General features: G+C 57.2%; 3 protein-coding genes across 14 annotated transcripts in view; 2 read left to right on the plus strand and 1 right to left on the minus strand.

Moving 5' to 3' along the window:
- Window positions 1-9,395, plus strand: part of WDR31 (WD repeat domain 31) — an 18,737-nt gene extending 9,342 nt beyond the window's left edge. For 8 of the 12 annotated variants that reach the window (XM_085593721.1, XM_085593722.1, XM_085593726.1 and 5 more), the window contains one exon: window positions 645-2,248. In XM_085593721.1, the coding sequence (XP_085449847.1) occupies window positions 645-1,031 (387 nt within the window). In that variant the 3' untranslated portion in view covers window positions 1,032-2,248. Of the gene's footprint in view, window positions 1-644 lie in introns of all 12 variants that reach the window. The other 4 variants (XM_031506345.3, XM_085593718.1, XR_014958768.1 and 1 more) reach the window with 3 other exon arrangements.
- PRPF4 (pre-mRNA splicing tri-snRNP complex factor PRPF4) lies at window positions 3,457-12,299 on the minus strand. The gene is made up of 14 exons (XM_021533713.4): window positions 11,995-12,299; window positions 11,189-11,366; window positions 10,721-10,907; window positions 10,110-10,197; window positions 9,282-9,361; window positions 8,981-9,074; window positions 8,067-8,161; window positions 7,799-7,857; window positions 7,081-7,204; window positions 5,830-5,919; window positions 5,158-5,280; window positions 4,743-4,850; window positions 4,540-4,658; window positions 3,457-4,398 (listed from the first exon to the last, which is right to left on the minus strand). Exons 1-14 carry the CDS (start codon window positions 12,043-12,045, stop codon window positions 4,205-4,207), a joined length of 1,590 nt encoding a protein of 529 aa, XP_021389388.3. The 5' UTR covers window positions 12,046-12,299; the 3' UTR covers window positions 3,457-4,204.
- Window positions 12,300-12,488: 189 nt separating this feature from the next.
- Window positions 12,489-13,029, plus strand: CDC26 (cell division cycle 26). The gene is made up of 2 exons (XM_021533735.4): window positions 12,489-12,642; window positions 12,709-13,029. Exons 1-2 carry the CDS (start codon window positions 12,562-12,564, stop codon window positions 12,886-12,888), a joined length of 261 nt encoding a protein of 86 aa, XP_021389410.1. The 5' UTR covers window positions 12,489-12,561; the 3' UTR covers window positions 12,889-13,029.
- The last annotated feature ends 923 nt before the right edge of the window (window positions 13,030-13,952 follow it).

The following is a 13,952-nucleotide window of genomic DNA, read 5'->3' on the forward strand; positions in this document are numbered from 1 at the left end:
GGGGAATATCAGCAGTTATTCTTCCTGAATAAATCACTGGGATTTGTTCCATCCCTAGAAGTGTCCAAGGCCAGGTTGGATGGGGCTTGAAGCACCCTGATCTAGTGAGTGGCATCTGTGCCCATGGCAGGGAGTTGAAACAAGGTGGTCTTTAAGGTTCCTTGTACCCCAAACCAGTCTGGAATTTCATTTCAGTAAAGCACACAGGGAGAAAACAATGGATGCCATTGAAGAAGACAAGGTTCTTGCAGAAAGCTTGTAAGGTGTCCCTTGCTCCAAGTGTTCCCAAACCAGGGATTCAATCCTGCAGGTTTACAGCCCTGTGTGTGAAGATCAAGAGGATGAACCTATCCCATCCCAGGGTGGGCAGGGCTGAGGATGGGAGCAGGCTGGACACGTCTTATCTGCCTGCACAGTTTTAGCTTGTTTGCCTTAATGGGTGTGGCCATGTGCTCAGTCACCAGTGCTGAAAATCCTTTGAGCTTTGATGTTCTCCAGGGCTGTGAGCATGAGCAGGGACAAGGGCAGTAGCCATGGCCTTTGAGGATTTTTGAGGAGCTCTTTTATCCCAACCCACCTTCCTGTCTCAGTAAAACATCTCTGTGCTGGCAGAGCTGGGGCTCTACCACTGCCTGTTCCTGCAGCTCTGGGACCTGAGGCAGACCAGGGGCCGAGTGTGTGAGTACAAAGGACATTTCCAGACCACCACTGCGTGTGTCTTCCTGCCCCGGGGCCCTGCACTCGCCCCCAGCATTGCCACATCCTCCAGCGATAGCACGGTGAAGGTCTGGGACCAGGACACGGCAGGTAGGGGAGGCTCCTGCCCACTCCACCTTCCTTTCTCCTGGATACAAACCCATTTCCCTCAGTTCTGTCTCTTCGTGGTGATGGGCAGGGTGACTGCTGCAATCTCTGGAGTTTACTCCAAGCCAGCTGCAGGGCAGGGTGGAGAAATGGCCCAGAGCAAACCCAGGGCTCAACAAACAAGAAGGAGCTGCATGTCAGAGATGACAGGGATCTTCCTCAGCTAAAAGGAACAACTACCAGACAGCTTTTAAAGATACATCCAAGTTAAGCTATGAAAGGACAAATGATACAAAGAAAAAAGTACAGGGGAACTTCAGAGATTTCTGCAGGTACAAGTAGACATTTGTAAGGAATAGAATTTGTACTTGAGGGCAAGAGGGATGGTTAGCCAACACCCTTATTCTGGGTGTCCTCTTGAAGGGAAATCGTGGGCGTTTTGGGGTTAAAGCTGGTGGTGAGGGCGAGTCCCTCCCTGGGTTGGACACAAAGGGGTTTGTTTGCCTGCCAAGCCCTGCCATGGCAGCAGGTTCTTAGTAACCCTTGTGCTGCAGGCAGAGACCTCTTGGGAGCTGTTCAGGTTCACAGCATTAGACACTCCCCAGGGCTAAGCCCCTCTCCAAGGGAATTTATTTAAGATGGGATGAAAATAGAAACCTGGGGCTCTCCTGCAGAGAAGGACCTTCTGTTCTCTTACCCGTTCCTTTGCCTGCTGCCTGTGCACCCAGGGTGGCTGTGGGGCCGGCAGCAGTTTTGATCCTCTTGCCTTCCCAGCTGGGTGAGCCATAATCCAGCTGCTCTGGGAAGGGTGCAGGTCACCAGGAGAGGCAGCTGCCTGTGGGTCCAGGCCAAGTGCAGCTCTGTTTGCAGCTCAGCCTGAGGCTGGGGTCTCTGCACAAATTGTCTCAGGGAGTTTAATAACAGATACAAACAGAAAGGCTCATGTGGCACTGGATATTGTAAATCTTATTTCTCTTTCCCATTTGGAGATTCATCAAAACCGTGTGGTGAGTGTAGCACAGCCCTTAGGAAAACTGTAAGAAATGTGTGAGAAAAAGGTAGGTTGGAAATGGCTCCAGAGCCCTGCAGCTCTGCCCAGTGCAGGCTCTAGGTCCATCCTGCCCTGCTTCCTCTGGGAAGGGACAGAGCCTGACCACAGTCTGGATCCCTCTCAGCCACGGCCTGACTGGGCAATGCACGGGGGCCCATCCCAAGGTGTTGGATGTGTGGATCCAGGCAGCAGAGGTGGGAGATTGGTGTGGCTCAGCAAACCCAGCATCCCTCCCTTGTCCCTTCCCTTGCAGCCTGCCTGGCCACGCTGTGCCTCGAGGGCTCGGGCTCACTGGCCTCGCTGGCCGCCTGCGACAGCTCCACCCTGCTCTGCGCCAGCTCCAACTCCGGCATCCATGTGCTCCGGGTGAGGGGCGGCGCAGAGCCGGCCCTGGAGGAGGTGGCAGCGTTTTGAGCACCAGAACCCCTGACAGACACTGTCCAGGAGGAGGTGGCAGCGTTCTGAGCACCGGAACCCCTGTCAGACACTGTCCAGGAGGAGGTGGCAGCGTTCTGAGCACCAGAACCCCTGTCAGACACTGTCCAGGAGGAGGTGGCAGCGTTCTGAGCACCAGAACCCCTGTCAGACACTGTCCAGGAGGAGGTGGCAGCGTTCTGAGCACCGGAACTCCCTGTCACAGATTGTCCCAGGGAGGGGACGTGACCCCCAAGAGCTGCCCTAACGGCGGGCAGCAGGGACTCTGTGCCTGTGGGATGTGGCAGCAGGGCTGGGGGACTCGGTGGTTGGTTTGTGGGTGACAGGGAGGCATCAGAGCTGTGCAGGAGAAAAGCCAAACCCTGGGAGCCTTCAGGCCAAGCTCTTGCTCCTCACTGACATCCTGCATTTTCCTTACAAAGCCTCCCTGCAGCCACAGGCACGGGATGGGCAGAGGGAGGAGATGAGACATCAGGACCAAGGGACAGATACTTGAGCACCAGGCTGGGCACACACAGCTGGACCTGGGCTTGGACCAGACGAGACTGCAATGAAATAATTCTTCTGTGGTCGTTGCTGGCCTCTCATTCCATCGTATTTTTCCTGGAAGGACTGTGCTCATGTTCCCAAGGAACAGACAGCTGCTCTCCAGCTGACAACAGCGAGGTGAATCTGTCATCTCTTTATTTCTGAAGGTTTTCATCCAATCACAGAATTCCTGACTTGGAGGGACTCACCATGATCACCCAGCCCAGCCCCTGTCCCTGCCCAGACCCCCAAAATCCCACCCTGGGCATCCCTGGCAGCGCTGGCCAAAGGCTCCTGGAGCTCTGGCAGCCTCGGGGCCGTGCCCATTCCCTGGGCAGCCTGGGCAGTGCCAGCACCTCTGGGGGAAGAACCTTTCCTGCTCTCCAGCCTGAGCTGCCCTGGCCCAGCTCCAGCCGTGCCCTGGCTCCTGTCCCTGTCCCAGATTAGGGATCAGAGGTGCTCCTTGGGAGGAGCTGCAGACCCTGAGCCTCCCCTGCTCCAGGCTGAATAACGCAAATGACCTCACCCCTCCTCAGCTGTTTTTTACACCAGCAGAAATCAAACTTTGCATTGTGAAATTCCTGTAATTTCTCCATTCCTTGTGAGACCCAGAGTGCAGGACACACATTCAAAACCTGTTTAGATTTTCCAGGGCACATTATTTGCAAAACCTCTATTTAAACAACAAACAAGTACAAAAGCTCTCCCCAGGGCAGGGCAGAACAAGACAATCCTACATGGAGTGACTTCACACAGCAAACCCGAAACAGGAGATGCTGACACGGATTTACAACACCCAGTCCATGGGACAACTCGTGGAGCGGGACACAAGGTGGTACCTGAAAAAGAAGAGATTCCCTGGCCTTGGACATCTACTGTAAGTGAATCCAGGGGAATGCAGATCTCCATCCAGAGACACCCATGTGGAGGCAGGGGGAAGAGCGCAACCACAGGCCTCTCCCTCTCAGTTCTCTCTCTAAAAGCAAATCAAGTTTGAAACTGCACTCCTACCAAAAAGGAAGGTGAGAAGGGCAGTAACAGAAGTTGAACCACACACCAAACATGAGATGCTCTGTGCTTGCTACAAATGTTTGGAGGACACCTGGGAGCTGAACTTGGAAGGGAGGGTAGAAGTACATGGATCAAAATTACAGCAGAAAGTGGTACCTGCAGCATAAGAACAGTCCAAAATGTGGGAAAACCCCCAAAACTTGACAACAACCAAGCCTGGGCCAACAGTGGTGCTTCAAACACACCCAACCTCCAGAGCAGCCATGACTGCAGCTGCTGTAACACACTGGATTCCTGTTTTTTTTTTCTTTAATATAAAAAAGTAACCAAAAGTCATTAATGTCCCCGTCCCAGTCCATAACCAGCCCCTCTGAGCTACTCGGCTGTCCAGAGCTTGAAGGTTCTGTCGTAGGAGCAGGTGGCAATGAGCTGCCCATCCAGGGAGATGTCCAGGCCCATCACCTTCCCCTCGTGCCCTGCCAGTGTCTTCAGCGGGGACCAGCCAGGGTGGGTCCAGATCTTGGCCGTGTTGTCGTAGGCGCCTGTGAGCAGGAAATTCCCGTGGTTGGCTGCACAGGAGGAGAGAAGGGGAGAAGTGAGGCTTGCAAACGAAAACATGGCATCCCTGCTCACCAGCACAGGCCTTGCTGAGCGGCAGGTGTGGGTGTGAGCTGCTGGAGGGGCAGGGATAGGGAGCAGCAGGGACTCACGTTCAAACCTGACGCCGGTGACCAGGTTCTGGTGGGCAGGGATGGTGTAGATGCACTTCCTCTGCCGCAGGTCCCACACCTTGCAGGTGTTGTCCCCACTGCCCGTGGCCACGTGGTACCTGCCAAGGAGGGGAGGCAGAGCAGTGTTTACAGAGTGGAGTTTACATTCACAGCTCCCACAGCAGTGCCAGCTCCCTCCTTACCCGTTTGGGGAGAAGTTGATCCCGTAGATCTCCTTCAGGTGCCCTTCCAGGAACATGATGCAGCGGCCCGTGCGCAGGTCCCACACCCGGCCAAAGGCATCCAGGCCTCTGCAAGCACAGGGTCACACTGGGCTGGGCTGGGAGAGACCTTACAGATCATCCTGGCCATGAGCAGGGACACCTCCCACTGTCCCAGGCTGCTCCAGCCCTGTCCAGCCTGGCCTTGGGCACTGCCAGGGATCCAGGGGCAGCCACGGCTGCTCTGGGCACCTGTGCCAGGGCCTGCCCACCCTGCCAGGGAACAATTCCTCCCCAGTATCCCATCCATCCCTGCCCTCTGGCAGTGGGAAGCCAATCCCCCAGCAGAAATCCCTTGTCACAGCAAGGCCTTCATGCAGAGGCAAGGGCAGCTCACCCGGTGCCGGCGAGGGAGCCGTCGGTGTGGAAGGCGATGTCGTAGACCCCCTTGCTGTGCCCCTCCTGGTGCAGGATCTCCTCCTGTGCCTCCAGGTCCCACAGGCGCCACGAGTGATCGTAGCTGCAAGAACACAGCACTCCTTAAATCAGAGTCACAGCACTCCTTAAATCAGAGTCACCCAGGTTTGGAAAAGCCCTCCAGGACCATCAAGTCCAAGTGTTAACCCAGCACTACCACATTCCCCACTAACCCATGTGCCCAGATGCCACATCTGGGTGTTTTTTGAACACTTCCAGGATGGTGACTCCACCCCTGGACAGCCTCTTCCAGTGCCTGGCCACCCTTTCTGTGAAGATGTTTTTCCCCAATATCCAACCTAAACCTCTCCTGGTGTAACTTGAGGCTGTTTCTCCTGGTCTCCATTAACTCCAGGGAGAATAACAGGCTATTTCACCAACTCTGGGAGCATTTTATTCCCACCTGAGACCAACAGTGTCTCACACAGGGAAGGGAAAGGAATCCCAGTGGCCTGCTGTCACTGACACTGCAACAGCCCAGCTGTGGTCACCAATGGCCAAGGCCTGCCCTGTGGACAAGCCCTGGCACCACAGGGCCACCAGCTGGGCAGCCCATGGTCATTCCTGGAAGCCAAAGCCCAGGTGTCCGTACCAGGTGGTGCCCAGGAACCTCCCTGAGGGGTGCCACATCACACGGGCCACTCGCATGCTGTGTCCCTCGATGTCTGCCACCGGCTCATCACTGAAACACAGAACAAACATTGGCCACTGGCCACAGGGGTCTGGCTCAAGCCAGGCCTTTGCTCACACGCTGTGATGGCAGCAAAAGCTCTGCTGATGAAATCAAACCCGGCAGGAAGATCAGAGCTGAAGCCAATGATTCTGAATCCTGCCTTTGGGTCACACTCACAAAGCTCTGAGTGAAGCCCTTTCTCCACAACTCCTGTTGTTTGTAAAGCTCTCCTGGGATGATGATTAATGAAAATTAACAAGGCCCTTCTCATTAACACTTTTGGAAGTACAGAAACAAAGCACAGAGAGTACTGTACTACTGCAGGGAGTTCTGAGAACACAACATCCTGAACTGCAGCAACTCCTGCTGATCTGCAGGATGCAGGCAGACAGGATGGAGGGAATATTTATTCTCCCAGAATGACAGGCAGCAGGTCAGGAGCATTCACACACAATCTGAACAGCACTGGAATTTCTTTCCAACAGGTTAATTAAGAGACATGGTCACAAGAGCCATGTGACCATGGGAACAACAACCCCCCTGTCCCTTTGCACAGGGGCACTTTTGCTGTTAGAGACTGTGACTTTCAGCTAAGGATAAACACCTGTGGCTCTGGGAGCTGCCGGCCCTTCCCAGGAGCCCTGCAGGCTCCACTTCTCAATCAGGTGATGCTGAGGCTCAATACCTGAACCACTCTCCTCTTCCCAGGCCTGAGAGAGGTGCTGCCCATCTGCCAGAGCTCCTCTGTGCAGTGGCAGCCACTTGTTTGAAGTACAGGCAGAACTTATTATGCCTGGTTGTGTATTTGTTCAATCCCTCTCCAAATCCTGGTGCTTTCCAGCCACTCAAAAAATCATTATTAATATCCAAGAGGGGCAATTTTCTCCTAAGTGAGCTGTTAAAATGAAACAGTCCCCAGACCTTCCATCCATCACCCCCAGCAGTTCACCAATGCCCAGCAGCAACTCTGCCTCAATCCCTTTGACAATCTCCCTCACCTTGGCTCCCTAATCAGGGTGATCTCTCTTCCTGCTGAAGAGGGTGGCACATACTGAGGCCAGGGAGTGCACTGGGGTAACTACAAGGAAAGGTCATATTGGCAGGAGGATGGTGAATGTCTGGAGGAACATGGAATGAACCCCAGCTGTGCACATCTGGAACAGTTCTGACCTTTCCAGGTTCCAGAGTTTGACAGAGCCATCAGCTGCACACGAGGCCAGGCTCACATCCTTCTTGTCCAGGGACACCGTGGCCTTGGGGTGGAACACGATTGCCCCCACGTTGGTGCTGTGTCCTGAAAGGCAAGGAAAACAAGATTCAGAATCTGCCACAGTTCTTCAGAACAGCAGCATTTCCTTGGCACTGGTGAGGGAGGTGAACACTTCCACCATGTCCTCAGTGCTGGGTGACACTGCCCTGTCACCCCCAGCCAAACTGCACTTCCAGGAGCACCCAAGACAGAGCACCCAGAATGAAGGTGTGGAACCCTCAAAGTGCAGACAAAATTCAACATATGAATCAAAGGATTTGTCCTCACATCTGTATTTAGCCCAAGCTGTGACCACTACTCAAAGAAACTCACTGTTGTCAAGTGACCTGCCCAAAACTGCTGCTGTTTGTAACTCAAGTAACTCAAACCAGGTTTGGAAACCAAACCAAACTGCTCAGAAACAGAAACAGCAAACTTGGAGCTGAGGTTTGAGCTAAAGACCAGGTCTCCCTTTCTCACTTTATGACACATTCCCATGCTCCCAAGCCAAGGGATGCTCTCAGTATGACAAAAATTTGCCCAAAGACAGCATTTTAAACCACAAAGTAATTCAGATGTGGGAGCTCAGCACAGAGAGGAACAAAAGAACCAAAAGCCCCAGTGAGAGCCCCTCGCTACCTCGTAAGGTGTGAACCAGGTTGCAGTCAGGTACAGACCAGAGCTTGCACAGCCCACTCCTGTGAAAAACAAGGAATGGATGTCAGTGGAGAAGAACATCAAGGGACAGATCAATGTTCCTTGTTCAACCAGCTCAGATCAATGAATCTCTGCTCAGCGCTAAATTGAGGTGATAAGAGCTCAGAGCAGCCTCTCAGGATTCCCAAGCCTCCAAAACCATTCCTGTGCTCTCCCAGCCCCCAGAGCAGTGCTGCCAAGGCAGGCTCACCAGCAGGCTGTGGCCAGCAGTTTGGAGTTGGGGCTGAAGTGGCAGTAGGACAGCGGGCGATCGTCCCCAATCTGACTGCAGAAGTTATTCAAGGACTGTGAGAAATACAAAGAAAACCATCAATAAATGACTGAAGTACAACCAGCCCAGAGCTATCCCCAGCCAAAGCTTGAGGTGAGGGAGGCAGATGTGCACAGGAGGCAGAGGCCCTTGGAAAGTCACCTTCAAAGGGAGATGCTGCCTCAGAGCCACTCCAGCTCCAGGCAGGAGGGCCAGGGCCAGCCTGGCCCAGAGGGCCCAGCATGGTCTGGGGGCACAGCTCAGCCCCCCAGGGCCACCCATGGTACGTGTCCCCCCCAGCCCCAGGCTTCTGCAGCTGCAGCTCTGACAGAACCAGCTGGAGTTTGGCATCTGTCCACAACTCAGCCAAAGAATCCAACCAGACAGACGGGGCAGAGGGGAGAAGTAAATCCTCTGGAGTAAACAGGATTAGGGGGGCAGCACACACTGTGTCTGAGCCTCTCTGTTTGGTTAAGCTGGGAATCTGGCTTAGCATGCTCAGAAAAGGCATCTCAGAGTCATCTCAACCATGTTCAGCACCCAGAGCTTTTCCCTTGCATTCCCTGGCTCCCCAGCCAGAGCCAGGAATATATTCCTTTAGCCTCACAGGTGAGTGGCAAGGTGAGACAGGGATGTCTCTGCACGCTCTGCCACGCACAGTGACAAATTACATCTCCCTGGAGCACTCTGAAGGAGTCAGAGACACAGGGAAGGAGAGGAAAAGCAGAACTTCCCAAGACTGCAGAGACTGCTGTGCATGTGGACAGCCCCTCAGGCAGCTGAATTCCTGCTGGGCTCTTTGGGGGATCAGCCAAACCTTGTGAGCACAGCAGTGGAGCAGCTGCCAAACCTACCCGCAGGGATTTGTGCAGCTCCTGCCTCTGGGATGTCCTGGTGGCCTCAGGAACCTCCTTGAGCAGCCGGGCCTCCTCCAGCCGCTTCGCTGCCCTGGGGAGAGCAGAGGTGGGGTGACAACCCCCAGAACTGCCCCTTCCCTGCTGCTGGAAGTGCCTTTTCCCTGCTCTTCTCTGGATCAGTCCCTGAGAGCTCAAGCTCTGGGCTCACTGGGCCTCCCTCCCTACTCCCTGGATTTCCCGTGCTGCCCACAGTGGGATTTGCACTTGGATTTGACAAATGTTTTCTGTTTTCTCTCACCTGGGGAGTGAGTAGTTGGCCAGCCACAGCCTGGCTGTTTTCAGACTGCGAGGGCCCTCGTGGTACCACGTTTGCTGATACTGTAAAAACAGGAATAAAAGGAATGGAAAAGCCCTGGTGCTGCTGCCCCTGCATTCATTCCCCTCAGCTCCTCCCAGCACCTGCCCCCAAACCCTGCTGTGCTCTGGCCTCTTTTTAAGGGCCTTCTACACAACTGAGCCCCAGGAAAAGGGATTTGGAGAGATAAATCAAACTCTCTGCCCTACAGATCCAATCCTGCCATGCTGCCACTTCTCTCAATGTTCCAGCTGAACCCTGACCCATCTGCATTTACAGACATGTAACTCCCTCCTTGTTTACACATCACGCACTAAAGAGAAAGCCCAGAGCTGCAGAAATTATTTCTTACAGTAAAGCTCAAAAATAATAAGGTAAAAGAAACTCAGGAGAGAGACACAAGCAGAAAGAGCAATCAAAGGCAGAATCAGATGCAGCAGAAGGAACATTTTTTTTTCTTCCCAAGTGTGAAGGAAAGTAAGGGACGTGCTACAGTAGGTAAGAGCCCACACTCTCTCAGCCCACTCACAGCCCACCGCTCTCCTGGTTTGCACAGTGAGTGCAGCACAGAGCTGAGTCTGAGTAAAAACCACACTTGGTGCTTCTCACTGAGACCAAACATTGCCATGGATTTGGTGAAATGGGCAACATGAAAAAAGTCTAAAGGGATACCATGAGAATTCCCAGGCTGGCCAAAGCCAGGAGTGCAGGATATATCAGAGATGGATATAACATCCCTCCCTTCTGTCAGGGGACAGGAGACACCCTTACCTCTTCTTTGGACTTTTTGGACCTGTCATCATCTTTCCGGGTCTTTTTTAACGCGTCTGTGCCGACCACCGAGAGGATGTTCCTTAACCTGGAAGGAGTCATGAAGCTGGATTTAGCCAGTGGATTCTCAGCTCACCTGACAAACATCACTGTGACATTCCCTCTGCCTTAGGGTTCTTACAAGAGAAATCCCAGACTGGTTTGGGCTGGGAGGGACCTTAAAGCTCATCCAGTGCCATGGCAGGGACACCTCCCACTGTCCCAGCTGCTCCAGCCCCGTCCAGCCTGGCCTTGGGCACTGCCAGGGATCCAGGGGCAGCCACAGCTGCTCTGGGCACCCTGTGCCAGGGCCTTACACCCTGCCAGGGAACAATTCCCAATTCCCAACATCCCATCCATCCCTGCCCTCTGGCAGTGGGAGCCATTCCCTGTGTCCTGTCCCTCCATCCCTTGTCCCCAATCCCTCTCCAGCTCTCCTGGAGCCCCTTGATGCCCTGGCAGGCTCTGGAGCCTTCCCTTCCCCAGCCTGAGCACCCCCAGCTCTGCCAGCTGCCCTGTGGCACAGCAGTGGCACGGGATTTGCAGGGTGGCCATCCCTGCAGACACATCACCTCTCCCTGCGCTCCGCGGGGCCCTCTCCGAAGAGCGTGATGGGCTCGCCCAGGGCCCGCAGGCAGGCCTTGACCTCGCAGTCGTCCGTGGACACGTTGATCTGCCGGGCGCGCTTGCGGCGCTCGAACTCCGCCAGCACCTCGGCCTGCCGCTCGCTCATGTGGTCCTCCAGGTCAAACACCTCCCCTGGCACACACACACAGCCTGAGCACACGCAGCAGCACGGCCAGGGCCAGCCGGGGAGCTCTGCACATCACCCACAGCGGGGCCACCCGCAGCAGGTGACACAGCAGGGTGTGGCATGTCCCCAGAGAAGGACGCTGCACCCCTCCCTCAGCCCCTGGAGAGATCCAAGCACGGAGCCTCCCACCCTGACTGCTGTGAGGCGATGCCCAGAGAGCCAGCAGAGGCATTTCAAGTGCCACATCTGCGGGCAGGGATGACGAGGGGTGTCTGCAGAGCCTCACCGCTGCTGATGTTGATGTTGCCAGCCTCCATGGCAGCCTTCATGGCCTCCTTGGCCAGCAGCCCCGCCTCGCCCTTGGCCAGGCGCTCCCGCTCCTTCTCCTCCAGGCTCCCGTAGAAGATGGGCGCCCGCTTGGCCGGGGCAGCCTCGGCCTCCTCGGCGGGCTTGGCCTTGGGGGGCTGCAGGGAGAGCCAGAGGAGCAGGGGTTGGGACAGGGGGCAGCTAACAGCCCGGCTGTGCCAGAGCCGGCTGTGCCAGGAGAACGGGCACCGTGCACACATACAGCCTCTCGGTGCCACGCCGGCTGGGGATGGAGGCAACTGAAGCCCATCCATCCCACCCTGCCGTGCCAGGGACACCTTCACGGCCCCAGGCTGCTCCAGCCCCGTCCAGCCTGGCCTGGGCACCGCCAGGGCCGGAGCAGCCGCCGGACTTTGAGGTTTTTGCCCGAAGGCCGAAGCACAAGAGCAAAATGCCGCGTTGAAATGCTGCCATCAGGCAGCGTTGGGTGCCTCTTATTTATTATCTGCAGAGGTATGTTTTAAAAAGCTTTGGAACACGGAGCTGTTCGTCCTCCTGCACCGGCACAGCCCGGAGCGGTGCCGCGCCCCAGCCCAAAGCGAGCGGCTCCTCAGGGGAGGCGCCAGGACCGGGTGAGAACGCAGAGCACCGAGCCCTGGGCTCCCCTGAACGGCTCCGGTGTCACCGGAGCACCGCAAATCCCACACAGCAGCAGCAGGCGCGACCGCCGACGCCGCGGCCGCGCGGGGAACAGGCCCGGGGCCGCCCCCATCTCCGCACACTCACCTCGGGGGGCCGGGACGCACCGCGCGCCGCCGGAGCCCGCGCGGCGGCCATGGCGGGAGCGGGAACAAGCCCAGGAACGGAAAAGAGCCCGGAAGGGGAGCGGGAACCAGAGAAGGGAACGGGGAGAGACCCGCCGCGCCGGGCTCCAACGCCTCACGGCCACTTCCGGGCCGCGCGGGGCACGCCGGGAGGCGCGGTGCCCGCTGAGGGCGGGCCGCGCGGGGCACGCCGGGAGATGAAGTGCCCGCTGAGGGCGGGCCGCGCGGGGCACGCCGGGAGATGAGGTGCCCGCTGAGGGCGGGCCGCGCGGGGCACGCCGGGAGGTGTAGTGTCCGCTGAGGGCGGGCCGCGCGGGGCACGCCGGGAGGCGCGGCGCCCGCTGAGGGCGGGCCGCGCGGGGCACGCCGGGAGGCGCGGTGCCCGCTGAGGGCGGGCCGCACGGGGCACGCCGGGAGATGAGGTGCCCGCTGAGGGCGGGCCGCGCGGGGCACGCCGGGAGCTGTGGCGGGCGGCCCGCTGAGGGCGGAGCGCTCGGTGCCGCCGCGGGTGGCGGCGCCTCTGGCCGCGATGCTCCGTCGGAAGCCGACGCGGCTGGAGCTGAAGCTGGACGACATCGAGGAGTTCGAGAGCGTGCGGAAGGAGCTGGAGGTGCGCGCGGGGCCGGGCGCGGGGGGCTGGGCCCGCCCCCGGCCCTGACCGGCCGTTCGCCCGCAGAGCCGCAGGAAGCAGCGGGACGAGGCGGAGGCGGCGGCGGGCGGCGAGGAGGCGGCGGCGATCGGAGCGCTGGGCACGGAGCACAAGAGCCGCGAGCAGCTCATCAACGAGCGCATCGGGTACAAGCCGCAGCCCAAGGCCGGCGGCCGCGCCGCGCACTTCGGCACCTTCGAGTTCTGACGGGGCAGCCCCGGCCCCGCTGGGCCGCGCCGCCCCCCTCTGAGCTGTTGCATTTTCGCATTTTATGTTTGGTTAACATGGCCGTGATCGCTCCCTTGCCGAGTGTTTTGTTTTAAATAAACACGTATTTTTTTAAAGAAACGAATAATCATCCCACGAGCTGCTGTAAAGGGCTGCAGTGCCCAGGTGGGGTGGAACAGCTCGAGCACCCCGTTCCCTGCTCCTGTGGGCACGGGGATGAAACTCTGCGGGAGGATCCTCCGGGAAAGTGATCTGCTGATCTAAACCAGACAATGGAGTGTGGCCACCTCAGCCTCCAGCCCTGCCCGCTGGTGGCCCACTGAGGAGAAGGTCCTGGAGGTGTCTGATGAGTGTTTTGGGATAAAGGTGCCACAGTTGTGGGTGCCAGGCACTGCTCTGTCCATTCTCGAGGGAACCAGGAAAGAATTCCCGGTCTGTTCAATCAGCTGGTCCCAAATGCATCCCAGAGCTGCTTCCCCATCCATGTCACAGCTGGGCCCTCAGCAGGGAGTGGCTGCAGACCTGCCGTGGGCTGGGCACATGGATGTGGGATGATAGCCCAGATTTTCTGTTTGAGCAGCTTTTCCTTTGCACCTCCCTGTTCCACCTCCATCCAGCTCTGCTTGGTGCCACCCCAGCTGCCCTTGGAATGGAGCTCAGAGCTGTTTGCTGCTTGGATCAAAGGCCACCAAACAGTTCCTTATGGCTGGTGGTGTTCTGTGAAAAGGCCAAGGGCACATGGATTTCCTCAGCAGGGGCCTGGGCAGGGTGAGGTCAGATCTGATTTAGTCAGAGGAAGGTGTCAGACTCAGGAGGAGTCTGACAGTGGAGGACACTTGACAGGAGTCACACAGTGGGATGAGCTGAAGGAAGCAACATAAAAACCTGAGCAGCTCCTTGGTGCTCAGGAAACTGCTCCCTGCAGCCTGGGGAAGGAGCAGGGCAGGCTGCCACAGCAGGGAATGCAGGAGCTGGAGGCTCTCCCTGCCTCTGCCCAGGGCTGTGTCCTGCCATCTTCAGCAAAATGACCAGGTCTGGTTTTT

Source organism: Lonchura striata, chromosome 17 (genome assembly GCF_050655825.1).
Source record: "Lonchura striata isolate lonStrDom1 chromosome 17, ASM5065582v1, whole genome shotgun sequence".
Lineage (NCBI taxonomy): Eukaryota > Metazoa > Chordata > Aves > Passeriformes > Estrildidae > Lonchura > Lonchura striata.

What these genes read in the sequence shown, in the direction of transcription:
- CDC26 (XM_021533735.4), top strand. Translation starts at nt 12,562, where the DNA reads ATGCTCCGTCGGAAGCCGACGCGGCTGGAGCTGAAGCTGGACGACATC. An exon ending in GCGTGCGGAAGGAGCTGGAG is followed by an intron (nt 12,643 to 12,708) that starts GTGCGCGCGGGG and finishes GTTCGCCCGCAG; the next exon opens with AGCCGCAGGAAGCAGCGGGA.
- PRPF4 (XM_021533713.4), bottom strand. Translation starts at nt 12,045, where the DNA reads ATGGCCGCCGCGCGGGCTCCGGCGGCGCGCGGTGCGTCCCGGCCCCCC. An exon ending in CAACATCAACATCAGCAGCG is followed by an intron (nt 10,908 to 11,188) that starts GTGAGGCTCTGC and finishes TGTGTGTGCCAG; the next exon opens with GGGAGGTGTTTGACCTGGAG. An exon ending in CCTGGTTCACACCTTACGAG is followed by an intron (nt 7,205 to 7,798) that starts GTAGCGAGGGGC and finishes CTTGCCTTTCAG; the next exon opens with GACACAGCACCAACGTGGGG.